Raw genomic sequence first — 16,481 nt, forward strand, 5'->3', positions numbered from 1 at the left:
GTCATATCAATCTAATTGCAATTCTAAGTACTTTTCATTTTAGTTGCTGTTATAAATGTTATCTTTTTAAAAAATTAGGTTTTTAGCCCTGGCTGGTTGGTTTAATGGATTGAGAGCTGACCTGCAAAGCAAGAGGTCTCTGCTTCAGTTCCTTTCAGGACACCAGCCTGGCTTCCCAGCCAGGCCCCTAGTTGTGGGCGTGCTGGAGGCAATGTTTCTTCACACCGATGTTACCCTTCCCCTCTCCTTTCCTCCCCTCTCTCTAAAAATAAATAAATAAGTACTTAAAATTAATAAATATTACGTTTCTATACTTTTGTTCTATGAGTATAAAGGAATGAAATATATTGATATACTCTACTAGTTAATTCTAATATTTTTTGTTTAACTCCATCTAGAATTTCTGTGCAGACAGTTGAATCACATTATTGTTAATAATTATAGATTACACCTTCACTTCCATTGTTTTACTTTTTCATCTTATTGTGCTGGTTAAGATCTCTAGTAGAGTCTTGAATGTGATCTTATACACCCTTTCTTTGTTCTTGGTTCTAAAGAGAATGCTTGTAACTTTTCCCCATTAAAAATGATGTTTTCCTCCAAATTATGCTAGATGCCTTTGATTAGATTTAGATAATTTCCTTCCTTCTCTATCTTTCTATTATAAATAAGTACTTGAAATACTTGAGTAAGTATGTTTTTTTGCAGTAATTGACATGATTTTGTATTTTCTACTTAAATCTGTTTATATAGTTTATCACATTGTTTGGTTTTCTAATACAATGAAAAAAAATCCCTTTGGTCCTTAAAGTAATCCAACATTATCATAATGTTTTATTTTTCATATGATATGGAGGAACTATAAAATAGGTAATGTTTTGTTTAGGATTACTGCATTTATTTTCATGTTAGCTAAGCCTCTGCATTTCCGTTGTCATGCATTTTCTGTTGTAACCAATTTTTCACTTCCTTGAGTGTCCTTCTTAGTATCTTAACAACGGAAAGGTTAGTGAATAAAATAGGAAAAAAACCATCCTCTATAGAAGCTCGCCTCCACTTGTTCTTTAACAGAACCATCTCTGAGTAAATATATTTCCATTGGGAGAATCAGTGTTGTTATGTTTTCTTAATCAGTCCAATAAAGAACTTTGACCTTGTCTTGTACTGTGAGAAGAACACTATGTTTTGATGTGGACTTTAGCTCTACTTGTTCTGTGATCTTGTTTCTTTACCTCTCTTACTGTCAATTTCCAGATTTACCACTCTGATTCTGTAACCCTTTTTGAAAACTATTTTATGTGTTTACTTTGATAACTTCCAACAGGTTGGTTCTAAATTGGTGGAGACGCCGAAAAGCTCGGACCAACTCTGAGAAGCTGTACAGTCGATGGGAGCAGGACCATGACCTTGAAACTTTTGGATCTCTCGGGCTGTTCTATGAATACTTAGAAACAGGTAATTTTTAACCCCTTGTCTTGAAACATAGAATGAGGCTGACTAAAATAAGTGTTTTTCAGCTCTTGATATTTCTTTTTGCCGTCAACTAGCAAGTGTTCAGTAAATCACTGGACTGAGATGAGAAGATAAATGGGTTAATATATAAAAGATTGGTTCAATATTGACTTTACTTACCAAACAGAACATAGAATGAAGTTTAATTTCAAAACACTAATCTCACATATATTTTTTCCTATCAATTGAGTATTAATTTGAACAAAACAAAATAAGGACCACTTTTTAATAATGGCTGAAATTAGCTTAAATAGCTTTCTCCTTTTGTTTGCCTCAGTGATTACTCAGAGAGAGAAGGAGTTGAAAAACATTTCAGCACAAACATTTTAGTGTTTCCTTTATCTAATGCTAAAAGGAAGAAGACTAACAGCAGTTATTCCAAGGAAACCCAGATTGAACACAGTACATCCACAAAATATTCCAAGGGTTGAACAGAGAAGAGATCTTGAGGTGAAATTTTAGGAGCGAGAATGACAGAGACTGCCTGTGTAGTCTCCTCAGAGTGTCTCCTTTGAGTGACCCTTCTCTGCTTCTCTGGTAAACTTAAGGACAGCTTTTTTAACTTTTTCTTAAGGCCCATAAAATTATGGTGGAATGAAAGAGCTGGCCTGAAATTGCTACTGATTCTCCACTGTAGTACAGACTTGTGATGCCGGGGTTGAAATAGGTAAGTTTAGGACACACAGTAAGAAATCTGTTTTACTGATATACAGCTCGCGGTAAAATTAGGTAGTCCTTACTTTATGGGGTGTTAAGGCTAATTTTTAATTATATAAGTTTTAAGTGGATTTGTATATAAATGCATCAGAGAAATGATCTCTGAAATTAAAAAGATGAAATACAAGGCTTCATAAGATTGACTACCATTTATTGAGACACAACTAAATTAATTTATTCTGGATATTTCACATACATCATCTCTAATCTTGAAACATTTAACAGAGTAGTCATTATTCACTGCATTTTGTTTGAGAGGATTCTGAAATGTGGATGGGTTCATTTATTTCCCATGGGTCACAGAGATTTTAGGTAAAGATCTAGAATTTGTACATGGAAAATTTAAACTGTTTATATAGACTACTCCCTCTTAATTTCTTACTTCTTGAGTCAGTAGAGAAGACAGGAAATGAGGCTATTTGTTCACTTGGTTTAGTAGATGACAAGGCTGATTTTTTATGAGAACATTTTAAAAGAAAAGCTAAAATCCAGAAATACTCATGATCCACCTAAAAATAGAGGGCAAGTGGAAGATCCTTCCCTCCTCCAGTGGGAACTCCTTTCTGTGCTTCTCATGATTATTTTGGACTCGTGTGGGAAGCCCAGACTGCCAGGTGTGTGGGTTTTTTTATTCCAAACATTGTTGGAGACAAAAAAACAAAAAAGGTGACAGAAGACAGCTGACACAGGTCTTCTTAATGAGGAGAGTAAAACTAATTTAGACAGATGTCAAGATGTCCCAAAGGATTGGGACCTTAATGAATACTTTATTCCAGGAAATGTGTATTTCCTCTGCCCACGTATAATTTACATATATTTCTGATGTTTCAGTAACTCATTTTCTGGTTTATTCTCAACTGTATCTTGTTTTTCAATGCCTTTTTGTCTGTTAGCTTCTACAAATCTTCAGTAATGCATTCATTCATAAGGCTTATAGTTGAATACTTTTATATACCCAGCACATGCTGGCTGTTGGAAGCATACAAACAAATCAGTCATTATCCCTGATCTCAGGAAGTACACAGATCAGCAAGACAGAAAAACTTGATTACCCCACTGCTGTGGCAGGGCCAGTGTCAAGGCTAGACCATCATAGACCTAAACATACACTATAATAAAAGACTATGCTTAACCTCCACCTGTCTATTTTATACCTACCATTTATGCTTCTTGTTCCCTGTACCATTTCCCCCATTCTCCTCCTTCCCCCTCCCTGCTGATAACTCTGCATGTTACCGCTGAAATGGAGAAGCCAAATAACTTATACGTGTGACCCATGGACTTGAACTAAGGTGGGGAAATGATGGTGGGAGGGAGGATACAGGTTGGAGGGGGATAAAGGGGAGAAAAAATGAGACAGCTATAATAACATAATCAATAAAATATATTTAAAAAATAAAAGACTATGTTTTAAGAAGAATATCTTATCTAACAAGAGTAGATGCTTCTTTAGATAAGCAGGTCTCAAAAGAAGCAGCAGGTATGGAACTGAGCCCTGCATGGCCTGTCTTTCCTTCCTGTTTTAGCAAACAGGTTTTAGTCACTGCTTATGGGGAGAAGTGGGCAGTTGGAAAGAGACCTGGAGTGTTTGGCTGGTACAGATCCTCCCAAAATGCAGGAAGTGGCGGGGGTTGGGCACAGTGTTCCCTCTTTTCCCCTCCATGATAATGAGTTGCAAATTTTTCTTTTCTCCCTGCAGTAATCCAGTTCGGATTTGTTACATTATTTGTGGCCTCTTTTCCTTTGGCTCCTCTTCTTGCTCTCTTGAATAATGTTATAGAGATCCGAGTGGATGCCTGGAAACTCACTACTCAGTACAGGAGACCTGTGGCGGCTAAAGCGCACAGCATAGGTGTTTGGCAAGACATTCTCTATGGAATGACTGTGATTTCTGTTGCAAGTAATGTAAGTGGACCTGTTTCGGTGGGTGACTGTATTTTGTTTTCCTGGGGATCAGGAGATGTGAATGATGCTTAACTCAATCTTTATTTATGTTGACTTCATCACGTGGGCAGTCAATAAGATAAAACATTCCTAAACTTTTATGCACTAAACAACATGGAGAACTTTCTGACATGGAAACTCAGAAAAACAAGGAAAATTTTAAGATCATCCACAAGGAAAGCTGTAGGATCACTCTCATTAAAATACCACAGTACCGTTTCATAGCATATGACAAGGAAACAAGTAATGGTGTAAAGATTTGAATAGTACAATTAAATCTTGATTATACATAGAGTTGTATACATAATATACAACAATACACAACAATTACTTGTTATGTCTATGGACCACTAAAAATAGAAATAAAAATAGATTCCTCAAAGCATAAATTTTTCAATCCATATTTACCTAAAGTAATATTATGAAAATTAAAGGTGATAATAAAGTACCCCAAAAGAATAAATAAACATTTAACATTCACACTTCTAAGTCAGTTTCATTATATAAAGAGGAAATTATTAAAAGGAAAACCTGTAGGTCAGCTAAAATCACTGGTACAGAAAAGTTATAGCAATAAATGCTTTTATTATTAAAAAAGAAGAAACTAACTTAAGTAACTAAGGAAAATATAAGCTAATCAATAGAAAGTAGTAAGAATTAATAAAGACATAAACAGGAATAATCAAATTAGAAAACAAACAAAAAACAATGTAATTGCTAAGTAAATCAAGGATTGGCTCATTGAAAAGAAATAAAATAACCAAAACTCCAAAAATCTCAAACAAGGAAAAGAGTGACAAGGTATAGGTGAGAAAATCGAGAGACTGGTATATAGGTCAATAAGTTCTAAAATCTATTTGAAATGACTCCTTTTTTAGAAAATAAGAACTGCCAAAATTTATTCAGTGATAGAAAAACTGAATAGACCAGTAACTATAAAGTAATATTAAAAGTTTTTTTTTAAATCTACCACTAACCTGTAGGTATCAGAGCCAGGTGGTTTTAAATTGACTTACCTAATAACCTAAAGGAAACACATTGTTCATACTATTTGGAGCTTTGGAAAGGATGGGAAAATACCCTTCTTATGAAACCAAATACTGAAATTAATTGCACTGACCTGTGTGAAATTGACTAGCTCAGGGTCTTTTATCTCTCCATTCCCTCCCCACCAGCCTCATACACACACACACAGGCCTGCACCCTCCATTCTAGCATATGGAGTTGGTTCAGGCAAACAAATCTGGTTCAGGACAGTGGAACTGTGAATGAAACAGTGAGAAGTGTGGAAATAGAGAGGTGTGGTAGGACGATCTTGGTTTTTGGCAACAGATACACTCAGGTTCCAATTTCAACTTAGTCACTTTCTAGCTGTGAAATCTTGGACCACTAGTCACATACTGTAAATGAGGTATTTCATGTTTTAAGCTGAAGACTCATATATTAACATGATTAATAATAGCATTTTAATCATTTTGCATCCTTGTAGCACAAGGAACTGAGCAATACAAATCAGGCATTTTTCACACTACATTATTAGCTAATGATCTGCCTCTTATTTTATCCTTTTTAGGCTTTTATTGTGGCATTTACATCGGACATCATTCCTCGTTTAGTTTATTATTATGCCTATTCAAAAAACTCCAGTGAGCCTTTGAAAGGCTATGTCAATAACAGCCTGTCGATATTCCTGATAGATGACTTACCAAACCACACTGCGCCTTCGGAAAGAGGAGACTTCACCACTTGCAGGTTTCCTCTGGTTTTCTTTAATTTTGCCCTTTGGGTATATTTCTTTTGTTCTTTATTTTCTTCATTCCTTACAATGTAAAGGATTTATTTTGGGCAGTACAAATGCTGGATAAATAAAGTAAATCGATTCTGGAATTCATACATTGTAAGGTTCTGATTTGGAAACATAGAATGTCCCAAAGTAAGAGAGTATTATGGGTAAAGATAACATCAGTTTTGAGTTGTCTCTTATTTTCTATTTATTGGAAATATTTCTCAGCATCAAATGCCCCCAAACTGTGATATCTATATATCATACAGCATAATTGTATTATATATACATTTAATCTACTTGAACTTAATTGTATATCCTGAAAAAAAGAATGAAAAAAAAATAAAAATATCATCCCACTTAAAGGGTTTCATGCAGTGAGTGTGAAATTGAATTTGTAAACGTATTCTTTCCCCACTTGGTGTCTCATGTCTGTGAGGAGTGTTTTATTCTAGGATTTAAAGATAATTATATTCATGTAAAATTTGTATATAACATGTATATATTTAGATTTTTAGACAGATAGATAGATATGAAGAAAGAAAGAACATCAAGGCCCCTTAACTTAAATCTTGAACCAATGGTTTCATCGCGGATGCCAACAAAGAAACCGCAGAACGGTGCAACGCAGACAGACAGAAGCATTGCCGTAGTTCATGTTTGCGTCTAGAATAATCATAGCGTAGTCTTTAAGAGTATGGTCACTTGTATCATATTTCTTGAGCGCTAAGAACACTTAGGATAGTAAGGATACCAGCAGAAGGATAGTAAGAAAAAATGCAGTGTCAGATAAGCCAAGAAAAAATAGAATTTCAAGGAAATAGAATGTCAAGTTTTATTCTCAAAAGATCAAATAAGATGAGGATTAAAATGTTTCTTCCATTTAAATAGAGGAGACAGTTGGTTTCACTGTGGTGATGGATACAATTAACTGTGTTAAGGAGGGTGGGAAGAGAGGAAATGGAGATAGCAAAATTTGTCTTTGAAGGGCGAGAGAGAAGTTGCACTTGCGTTTCCTGCTGCCTCTATACTCTACATCAGCAACATTTGGCCATCATTTCTACTTTCTCTGTGTATTATAACACAGAAATGTTTTAAGGTAGCAGTTACCTTACTGTGATTGGACTGTGGAGGTTAACTAAAAGGAATAGGAATTTATGCTAAGGTCTCTCTGAAGCTCTAGCTAATTTTTGTATTTCTATTTTTCAGGTATAGAGATTACAGATATCCTCCCGATCATGATCTGAAGTACTTTCATAATATGCAATTCTGGCACGTCCTTGCTGCCAAGATGACCTTCATCATAGTTATGGAGGTAAGCCCCCCCCCTTTTTTTACTATTTTGTCTTTTTTAAATTTAATTGTTGTTCAAGTACAGTTTTTTGTCTTTTACTCCCATCCCAGCCAACCCCCCAGCCCTCCCCACCTCCCTCCCATTTCTATCATAGTCTATCCAGAGACTATGATAGACCCCACTAGACCCCACCTAGTTTTTGTCCATGTGTCCTTTGTACTTGTTCCTGTAAACCCCTTTCCCCTGAAATTCTCCCCTCTCCCCTCTGGTCGGCCTGGTTCTTTATTTCAGTGTCTTTGGTTATATTTTGCTTGTTTGTTTGTTTTGTTGTTTAGGTTCTAGTAGCCCTTCTTACTGTTCATTCCCCTTAGTTCTTTGCTCCCTTTGGTCGTATGTTTCTAAAGGTATCTGCTCAGCAGAAAATTAGCATTATCTCAGTCAATTGTTAACCCATATTTGTTGTCATAAAAAGCATCCTAGGGATGTTTTCAGTATAATGGTTGCCTACTAGTCACTTACTATTGTTACGATATCAAAGTGACAGGAAAAAAGAAATATGGCCACATCCCTGAGGGCCAGAAAATGGGCAGAGAACCCACTGATTTTCCTGAATACCTATTATATGATGGCTCCAGAGACTATGATAGTAACCTCATGATGTAGACTTTATTATTAATCCTTGAAAAATAAATCTCAGACTTGGTAAAATTAGGTATTTGGTTTAGAGATAATCAGCTCATATTAAACCTGGGTTTTAATGACAGATATCTCACTCCCAAGTGTCTGCTCTGTCCACTATATATTATGTTTCTGCCTCATGGGATTTCTAGTATAATTATAGACATAAGACATGCAATAAAAAAGAACAAATACAGCGGTGATATTTGACTAAGGTACAAATTGTTGTAAGTCATAAACCCTGAAAGCCAGTAAGGGAAGGGTAGATCAGTAGGTGGCACTTTGTCACTCTGCAGTAAATCCCAACCATGGAAAAGTCTGATGCGTGCGCACAGAGTCTTATCGGTTTTTCTTCATCTTTATACATAAAAGTAACTTTAAAATTCATATGATTTTACATGATAAAGAAGACATCAGTCTTCTGTAATATTCCTCTGCATGTTTTTCTCTTCCTTTCTTCCTCTCTCTCCCACCCTCTTCCTCTCTCTCTTCCTCTCTCTCTCAGGTCTTTGTATATCACTCTTTCATTCCCACATTTTTCATTACCTTTCAGTCTGATAAATTGCACTAGGAATCTTTTTGTTTGTTTGTTTTGTTTGTTCATTATTCTCACTAATTTTTAACCATCCCGGGCTCTGACTGAGCATCTTTCTGGGACTTCTCTTCACCTTCTCTTGTGTTAAATACTTTATATTATATTTTCTGCAATCTATGTTTCTCCCATTTTTGGATTGCTAACTTATTTTAATGAAGCACATCATCCTGTAATCTGTTGAGGAAAATTCTGGGCCATCAATTTTTGAAAACTTATATATTAAAAACTTCTTTTCTGCCCTGGCTGGCGTAGCTCAGTGGATTGAGCACAGGCCTGCGAACCAGAGGATCGCGGTTCGATTCCCAGTCAGGGCACATGCCTGGGTTGCAGGCCAGTTCCCTGCAGGCCAACTCCCAGCAGGGGACGCATGAAAGGCAACCATACATTGATGTCTCTCTCCCTCTCTCCTTCCCCTCTAAAGATAAATAAAATTTTAAAAAAAAACTTCTTTTCTTATAGATGGTTAATTGGCATACAGTTCAGGATTAAAAGTCATTTTTTCCTAAAAAAATTTCAGCCAACTTTATTTAGGTATTCCTGAAATGTCTTAAGACATTGCTCTGTTTTCTGTCAGCTTCCAGTGTTGTAAAATGTAATGCCTTTCTGATTCCCCAGTCTCTGTGATGTTTTTATATGTCAGTAATCTTTAGGAATTCTCTCAGCAGTCCTTATCTTATGACATTTCACAAGACAGTTTCTTTATATTGGACCATATTCATTGTTGTGGATATTGACCAAACCCTGTAGGTCTGAAAACATAATTACCCTTGAAGTTAAGAAAAATTTCTTGGCTTATTTGTTTGCCAATTTTATCTTTCTAGGATTTCTGTTATTCAGATATTATACTTCCTATTTTGAATTTTTAATTATCATTTTTTCTTTCCTATAAATAGATGGATTCATATCTTTGTCTTTTATTTTACTATTCTTTTGCTCTGTTCATTACTGTCATTCCTCTTAGTTCCTGTTTTTGTGTTTCAGTTGTTTTCTTTCATGTGAGATACCTGCTTACATTTTTATTTGGTGGTTCTTGGCAATCTGTTCATATTTGGGACCGAATCAGTGAGAAACAGTTATAAGCTTTATATTCATACCCAAGGAATGTTGCTACATCTAAAGATGGTGGAGAGGTTCTGGAAATTCAACTACTCCTTATACAAATTTTTAAAAAGATTTTATTTGTTATTTTTAGAGGGAGGGGAGGGGAGGGAGAAAGAGAGGGGGAAACATCAATGTGTGGTTGTGGTTGCCTCTCCTGTGCCCTTTACTGGGACCTGGCCCACAACCCAGGCAAGTGCCCCGACTGGGAATCCATCCCAGGACCCTTTTGTTCGCAGGCCTGCGCTCAGTCCACTGAGCCACTCCAGCCAGGGACACCCATATACAAATTTTTAACTAATCCTCTTGTTTTCAGCTCCACCCACACATATACCTTCAAAGTCCTCAGTACTTTCTTTCCTGAGCTTTTCCCATGATCTAGAACAAAACTGGCTTTTGTCTTACTGGTTTCTGCCATCACCACATCACCAGGTGCAAGTTTAGGAAGTGCCAGCTTTCTTTCTGGAATCTGTTATCACCGTCCCGTCCCTTTTCTTTTTGTCTTTGTGAGTTATGTCATTTTTAAAAATTCATTTTCAAATGTTTTATTAGTTTTCAGAAGGGAGCATAAAGAGTACATTCAATAACCTTGTTAAACTTCAGTTTCTGTGTTACATACTTTAGAATATATTTATTTGGCCCTGTCTGGTGTGGCTCCGTGGGTTGAGCGCGGGCCTGTGAACCAGAGTATTGTGGTTCGATTCCCAGTCAGGGCACATGCCTGGGTTGCAGGCCAGTTCCCAGCAGGGGATGCACAAGAGGCAACCATACATTGATATCTTTTTTTCTCTCTCCTTCCCTTCCCCTCCAAAGATAAATAAATAAAATCTTTAAAAAAGGAATGTATTTATTTGTTTACTATCGGCTTTTAGAGGAAAGTTCCAGGACAGGGATATCTTTTTTATTTTCTTTGTACCTTGTGTGTCAAGCACAGTTTTTTGAATGAATGAAATGATTTGTAGGAACTTCCTGCTGAACACTTGACAATTCTAACAGTGTTTTTGATTTTTTTATGTTTTCTCTAGCATGTTGTGTTTTTAGTTAAGTTTTTGTTGGCCTGGATGATCCCCGATGTTCCAAAAGATGTTCTGGAGAGAATCAAACGAGAAAAGCTAATGACTATCAAGATCCTCCATGACTTTGAGCTTAAGAAATTAAAAGAGAACTTGAGAGATGGTTCTAATGAACTTGCCAAGGAAGTCATGATTCAGGAAAACAAAGTACAGCTGGCTAAGTCAACAATCTAGTCACCAGAATGAGTAAGCAGCTGGTTGCCTGTCTAGTGTCACATTTTCCCTGGGTTAGGGCCCCAGGCCAGAAGCCATGTGTTGACTCTACCCCTTCTCCTTGTTCTTTTTTTAAAATCTGTTTGGTACATTTTTATAGAGGCTAACTTTGTGAGGTCAGAAGAGTCCCACTTGTCTGCTCCGTTGGCTGGGCCCTTCCTAGGTGGTGTTTTCTGGGATTCCATAAATGATTGTTAAAAGTGCATGTGGAATCAGAATATGGAAAATCAGCCCTGGCTGGTGTAGCTCAGTGGATTGAGCGCAGTCCTGTGAAGCAGAATATGGAAAATCATGGAATGTTGCAGTTTGTGTTAAACACTGGATCTGGGCTGTCCCGTCACCTTCCAGAGAATCTGCACATTTTCATGGTCTTCTTCTGGGTGGTTTTATACCTCTTTCCCATCAAGAAAAATGTTGGGACAAAAAGAAAAGAAGTGAAGGGGCCTAATGAGCCATATTTATCCTGCAGTTTTAGACTATGCAAATGAAAAAACAAAATCAGATGACATAAGAAAACTCACATATTAAATACACTGGGCGAATATCATGGTGAGGGTTTGTTTCTGAAATTGTCCTGGGTAAGTTAAGCTTCCATCAGAATCCCAGAGAGCCCTTCCAGGTAAATGCAAAATTGATTTTCAAGAGACTGAACATTGGGTTTCAACAAAAGACTAACAACTCAGTTCTTTAAAGATAACATTTTGGGGAAAAAATAATTTCAAGACCGGATTGTCTTATCTGGAAAAAAAGCATTAAGAAGTTATTAGATTGCTTCAGGTCTTCGAGTGTATGAAAGCTATTATATAGCAGTAAATGTCTCTTCTGAGTAGTTAAGGAATGTAAGACAAGGCACACTGATAATTTATCGACCTTAATCTAACTACTTATTGAATTATTTTAAAAATCGTTTGTCTTCTACAATGACTTTTTGCATCATGAAGCTTGTTTGAGCATCAGCTATTTGTATAAGTTAGGTGCAAGTTGTTTATGAAATTGTATTTCTTTGTTTAAAGCAATCTCAAATCTCTTAATGCGTTTACAGTCTTTTGTATTGATTCTCCCCTTTGTACAATGCTCTGTGCCTTGTCCCTGTGCCTTTGACATGCAAGCAACTGATGATTGGATGGGATGCAACATCTCAAATGTGAGCCTGCTTTAGAGAAGTTGTCAGCTTAACATCAATTACAGAGTTTAACACCCAAAATGGATGAACTAATTAAGAATGAGGTGATAGATTTGATAGCTAAGTTTAAAAAAATTGTTGAATTATTTCTCTCAGGCCAATGGCACACATATGCTAGTTCCTATTCTTCTTTCCCTTGAAAATTCTTTATATGTATTGTATATATTTTTAAGGTTATAGAATGAGAGATACATTTCAATTATATGTTATTTGAATCTCTAGTTCTAAATTACAATTCAGTTCCAAAAAATAGTGTTTTTTAATTGTATATGAAAGAAGAAACTTCATCGTGGTTTTTTAAAAGTAGTGTTTCATCATTTGATGCCAATATATTTTTATGAAATTGTCCTTATTAAGTGTATGGCAGGCAGTATGACCTAATAATCTATATTAAGTGTTTAGATCTGAGGATTAGGAATTTTATAAGACTATGAGACAGCGATCCCAGTATTGGCAGTAATGACTTGGTATCCATCATTTTCACACACCTTGTGAACATTTTTGTGTAATTTGACATGATCTCATTCTTGAAGCATGATTTCCCTTGTGGGGAAGGTACTTTTCTTGCTTGAGAAAACCAGTCGGTGTTACTATTGAAGAAGCCGTAGATATGTAGTGTGTTTGGCTGTTAAATGAACCTCTGCATTGCCCCGACGTTGTATATTGTGCACTGCTTCCTTCTTGGGTGCTAATAAAAATAAGAATGTGGACGTTGGCTTCCTATAGCTTTTAATTGTTATGGCCTGTCAGTATTTATAGAGCTTAATTATAAGAAAATGAAGACATTTATCTCACAAAGTTGTCTGTTCATTGCAATCTTAAACCAACTCAGGTGTTGGGTTTTTAGGATGTATGGAGGACAAGAGAGGAAGTAGCAGTTTTAAAATAAATTAATAGTACTTATGACTGGTAGATATTTTTCTTTAAAAATGTTATTTATAAATATTTGTATTCATGTTTTTTCTACCAAGAAGTTTCTCCGAGTTTCAGAGATTTTAAAATGAAATACAAGTATCCTTCACTATTCTAAAAGTTCGCTAGCCCAAGTCCAAAGCCAGATTGATTCAGATTATTTGTCCTACCTGATTAGACCCATTCGTTATTATGGGAGGACTGAATTAAGAGCATCTGACTATTAAGTGTAAGTTGATATTTATCTGCATGGCAGGTGTTTTTATCATCCAATCAAACCCATAGTTACTTTGTCAGAAATGTTCCAGGAAACATTTGAGATTTTATTTGAAATTTTATGTGAAAAAGCTGAAAAATACATAACTCTTTTCAAATGTCATCTCTTTGCCTTGTCTTCATCAGTTTCTCTTTGAATACAAGAAGCAGAACCCACTCCAAAACACTTGTTTTAGAATCATCCATCAAAAAGGGAATATTTTAATTAAATTGAATGCTGTTTTGTTTTGCTGCATCTCATGACTACTGGACTTAACTTTCTCTTTTTATCTAAACCATTAAGCAGTAATCAAGGTGAAGAAGGAAAGAAGATGATAAAGAAGAGGAAGAAGGAGATGAGAGAGTTCTTATGACCTTGTGTGTGTTTCTGTGGGGAGACAGGGGTTGTCACAGTGCACCTGTTGCGGGGGGAAGAAGGAGGTCTCTTTCCTAAGCTGTGTCTGAGGGGGAAAGAAAGGCCAACCAAGTTCAAGTCGGAAACTATTATGTGTCAGAGGAAGAACTGCTTCCAAGTGATTTTTGTAGCATCAGAGGCGACGTGTGGCCCTGGATCTCTGACTCCAGCTGAGGGAAGGGAGTTTGTACTGCTCATGCAGAAGGGGAATCCGCTGTTTTTGAAAGGACCTCTCTACTAGTTGTTTTTAATTAGCAGTAGTTGTTATTGTATCAAATAAAGTTATTAAGGAAAATAGCATTGAAAGAAGTACCATTGACCGGGCTTACAGTTCTGCTACCATGGTTTAGTATAAGTTTTATATTACTTTTTCTAGACAGTTATTACTCTTCTCCTTTATATGTAATATCAGTTAAGTATGTCAGTTATTCTACCATTATGTAAAAATTTATGATAATGCATTAAAAATAACATGGCTTAATGTGTGTGAGATACCTACTTTCATCCCCCAAAAATATTTGACTAGGTATGTCTTTCCTGTAAGTGATTATATGCCGTGCTATTAACCAGGAAAGTTTTGCTTTTTGTTTCTTCCAGTGTGTGTGTGTGTGTGTGTGTGTGTGTGTGTGTGTGTGCCCGAAGAAGTCGGTATACACGGAAAGTTGCTCCAAAGTAATAAATCTTAGGAGATTCACATTCACTGCATCTTGACATGAGCTCAGTTTGTTCTTATAGTAAAATGTTAATATAAATTTTTTCTGAATTTCAGTGTTCTAAGAGTTTTTACATCATTTTTTTATTTAGGGACATTAAAAATGCATTCTATGTAATACGTTTAATTCACAGAATTACATGTTTGTTATACTTAAAGATGCAAATTCCTTGAAATAGAGGTTGGATGGCCCAGAAAAACTGGAGATGGTAGTTTTGTTTTACCTCTTTTTCTATTTTGTGAGGCAATAGAGGTGAATAGAAAGGCCCAAGGACATAAATAATATGTTGAGATGTTTTCTGAATTTTTTCTGGTCTCGTCTTACCCAGTGAGAAATACACAGCTGCCTTCATTGGACTTGTCTGGTCTGCTTGTGAGAAGCAAGTGTCCCCGGGCCCTATCCCAGGTCTCTAGGAACAGACCGACATTCTGGGAGAGGAGCCTTAAAAAACCTGCAGGATTACCTTTTGGGGGGTTTGAGACTGGCAAGAATTTCATAAAAATGCCAAGTTCCCTAGCCTCAATCCTTTTCTGTGGTAAAATCAAGTATTCATTTGCCATTCCAACCCGTTAGTATGCCAACTCATGTAGACTCAGACTTCTGCATCTGTGGAAGTCGGCCAGTCCCGCAGTGTGCAGAGTAGTGGAAATCTTACACCTTAAGACCCTACACCTGTAGTTTCTACTTAGTCAAAGAGAAAGAGGATAAGGTAAAATGTGTTCCAAAAAGAGAAGTGCATACAGGCCAGAAATAAGGTGAATACATCACAATCTAAGTATTTAAAAGAACAAATAGCCTTGGCTGGTGTCGTTCAGTAGATGGAGCACAGGCCTGAGAACCAGAGGGTTACTGGTTCGATTTCCAGTCAGGGCAACATGCCTGGGTTGTGGGCCAGGTCCCCAGTTGGGGGCACGTGAGAGGCAGCCATACATTGATGTTTCTCTCCCTCTCTTTCTCCCTCCTTTCCCCTGTCTAATAAATAAATAAATAAAATCTTTTATAAAAAGAACAGATAGATGCTTAGGATTTATTCAGGGCAACAAAGCTACTATGAATATTGTAGAATAAAGGATTTGGCGTAGAAATGAGGCCTTTTGAAGCTGTGGCAGGAACTGGGAAGTAAGACTTGAAGAGTCAGTGAAAAGACCCCGCAGTTTTCGAGAAACGCTGCCGTACGTGGACAGATTGAGCTGACACAGGTATCAAGTGCGGACGTGAGTCTGGTGAGTCGGGAGGAAAGCTGGTGAAGAGGTCTATGGAAAGCTGTTGCTTCTGCGTAGCTAGTACTCCTGCAGCCACACTCCACTTACGGGCTTGGGGCCACGGCTGGTCAGGAGAAGCTGGACGTTGAGTGGGAAAAACTGACAACAAGCTGGAGCCCCCTGGAAGGTTCCCTTTCTGTGTGTCCTGCACCATGTCCGGCCTCAAAGACCTTCAGAGAGAAGTAGCTGCAGCTTCACTCTGTCTTCCTCTTGCTCATCTAACCTGACACCATATGAGAAAAAGACCACTGGTCATGTGACTCCAGCTTAACCACGTTGCACAGTACAACCTACCATGTAGATACACAAATAACATGTTTGACTATTGGAACAGCATGATTAAAAATCAACTTGGTTTGCTTTCATAGAGTGTTCTACTAAATAACTGAAAAATAACATTTCTTTTTAGGCATATTCTAAACATTGACAAAAATCTGACCAAACACCAGGCCATTAAAAAAAAAAAACCTCAGCAAATTTCAAACGACTAAATCAGATCATTTTCTCTGACCACAATCAAATGAAACTAGAAAACCAAGAAGATAGCTAGGAAAGAAATTTTGCAATAACATGTCAAAAAGTTAATCAACATGGAATTTCAAAAATGTTGATTACGTGGTATCAAATATACTGTATAGCTCAAATTTTGTGGGTGCACTGAGTACCTCTTGAGGGTTGTTTTTAGGGGAAATGTATGGCCTTTAAGTTTTTAAAGAGAGAAACAGGACAAACATCAAAAGAAGTTAGAGAACAGCAATGTAAATTATAAAAAAGGGAGGAAAATCAATTTTAGGAGGAGAAATTCATGGAAAGCATCAGAAAACATTGTTCTCA

At 36.7% G+C, this 16,481-nt stretch overlaps 1 protein-coding gene across 3 annotated transcripts in view; it reads left to right on the plus strand.

Annotated features, from left to right (window-relative positions):
* Positions 1–13,589, plus strand: part of ANO5 (anoctamin 5) — a 73,506-nt gene extending 59,917 nt beyond the window's left edge. For 2 of the 3 annotated variants that reach the window (XR_005065651.1, XR_005065652.1), the window contains exons 18-23: positions 1,325–1,455; positions 3,929–4,134; positions 5,747–5,925; positions 7,166–7,271; positions 10,647–11,120; positions 11,183–12,800. Coding sequence is in view for 1 of the 3 variants with exons in the window: in XM_037040390.1 (XP_036896285.1) it covers positions 1,325–1,455; positions 3,929–4,134; positions 5,747–5,925; positions 7,166–7,271; positions 10,647–10,868 (844 nt within the window). In the remaining 2 variants the exon portion in view is untranslated. Of the gene's footprint in view, positions 1–1,324; positions 1,456–3,928; positions 4,135–5,746; positions 5,926–7,165; positions 7,272–10,646; positions 11,121–11,182; positions 12,801–13,564 lie in introns of those variants that run through there. The other variant, XM_037040390.1, reaches the window with a different exon arrangement.
* The last annotated feature ends 2,892 nt before the right edge of the window (positions 13,590–16,481 follow it).

This window comes from Sturnira hondurensis, unplaced genomic scaffold, assembly GCF_014824575.4.
Source record: "Sturnira hondurensis isolate 20B ecotype Veracruz unplaced genomic scaffold, ASM1482457v3 Scaffold0002638, whole genome shotgun sequence".
Lineage (NCBI taxonomy): Eukaryota > Metazoa > Chordata > Mammalia > Chiroptera > Phyllostomidae > Sturnira > Sturnira hondurensis.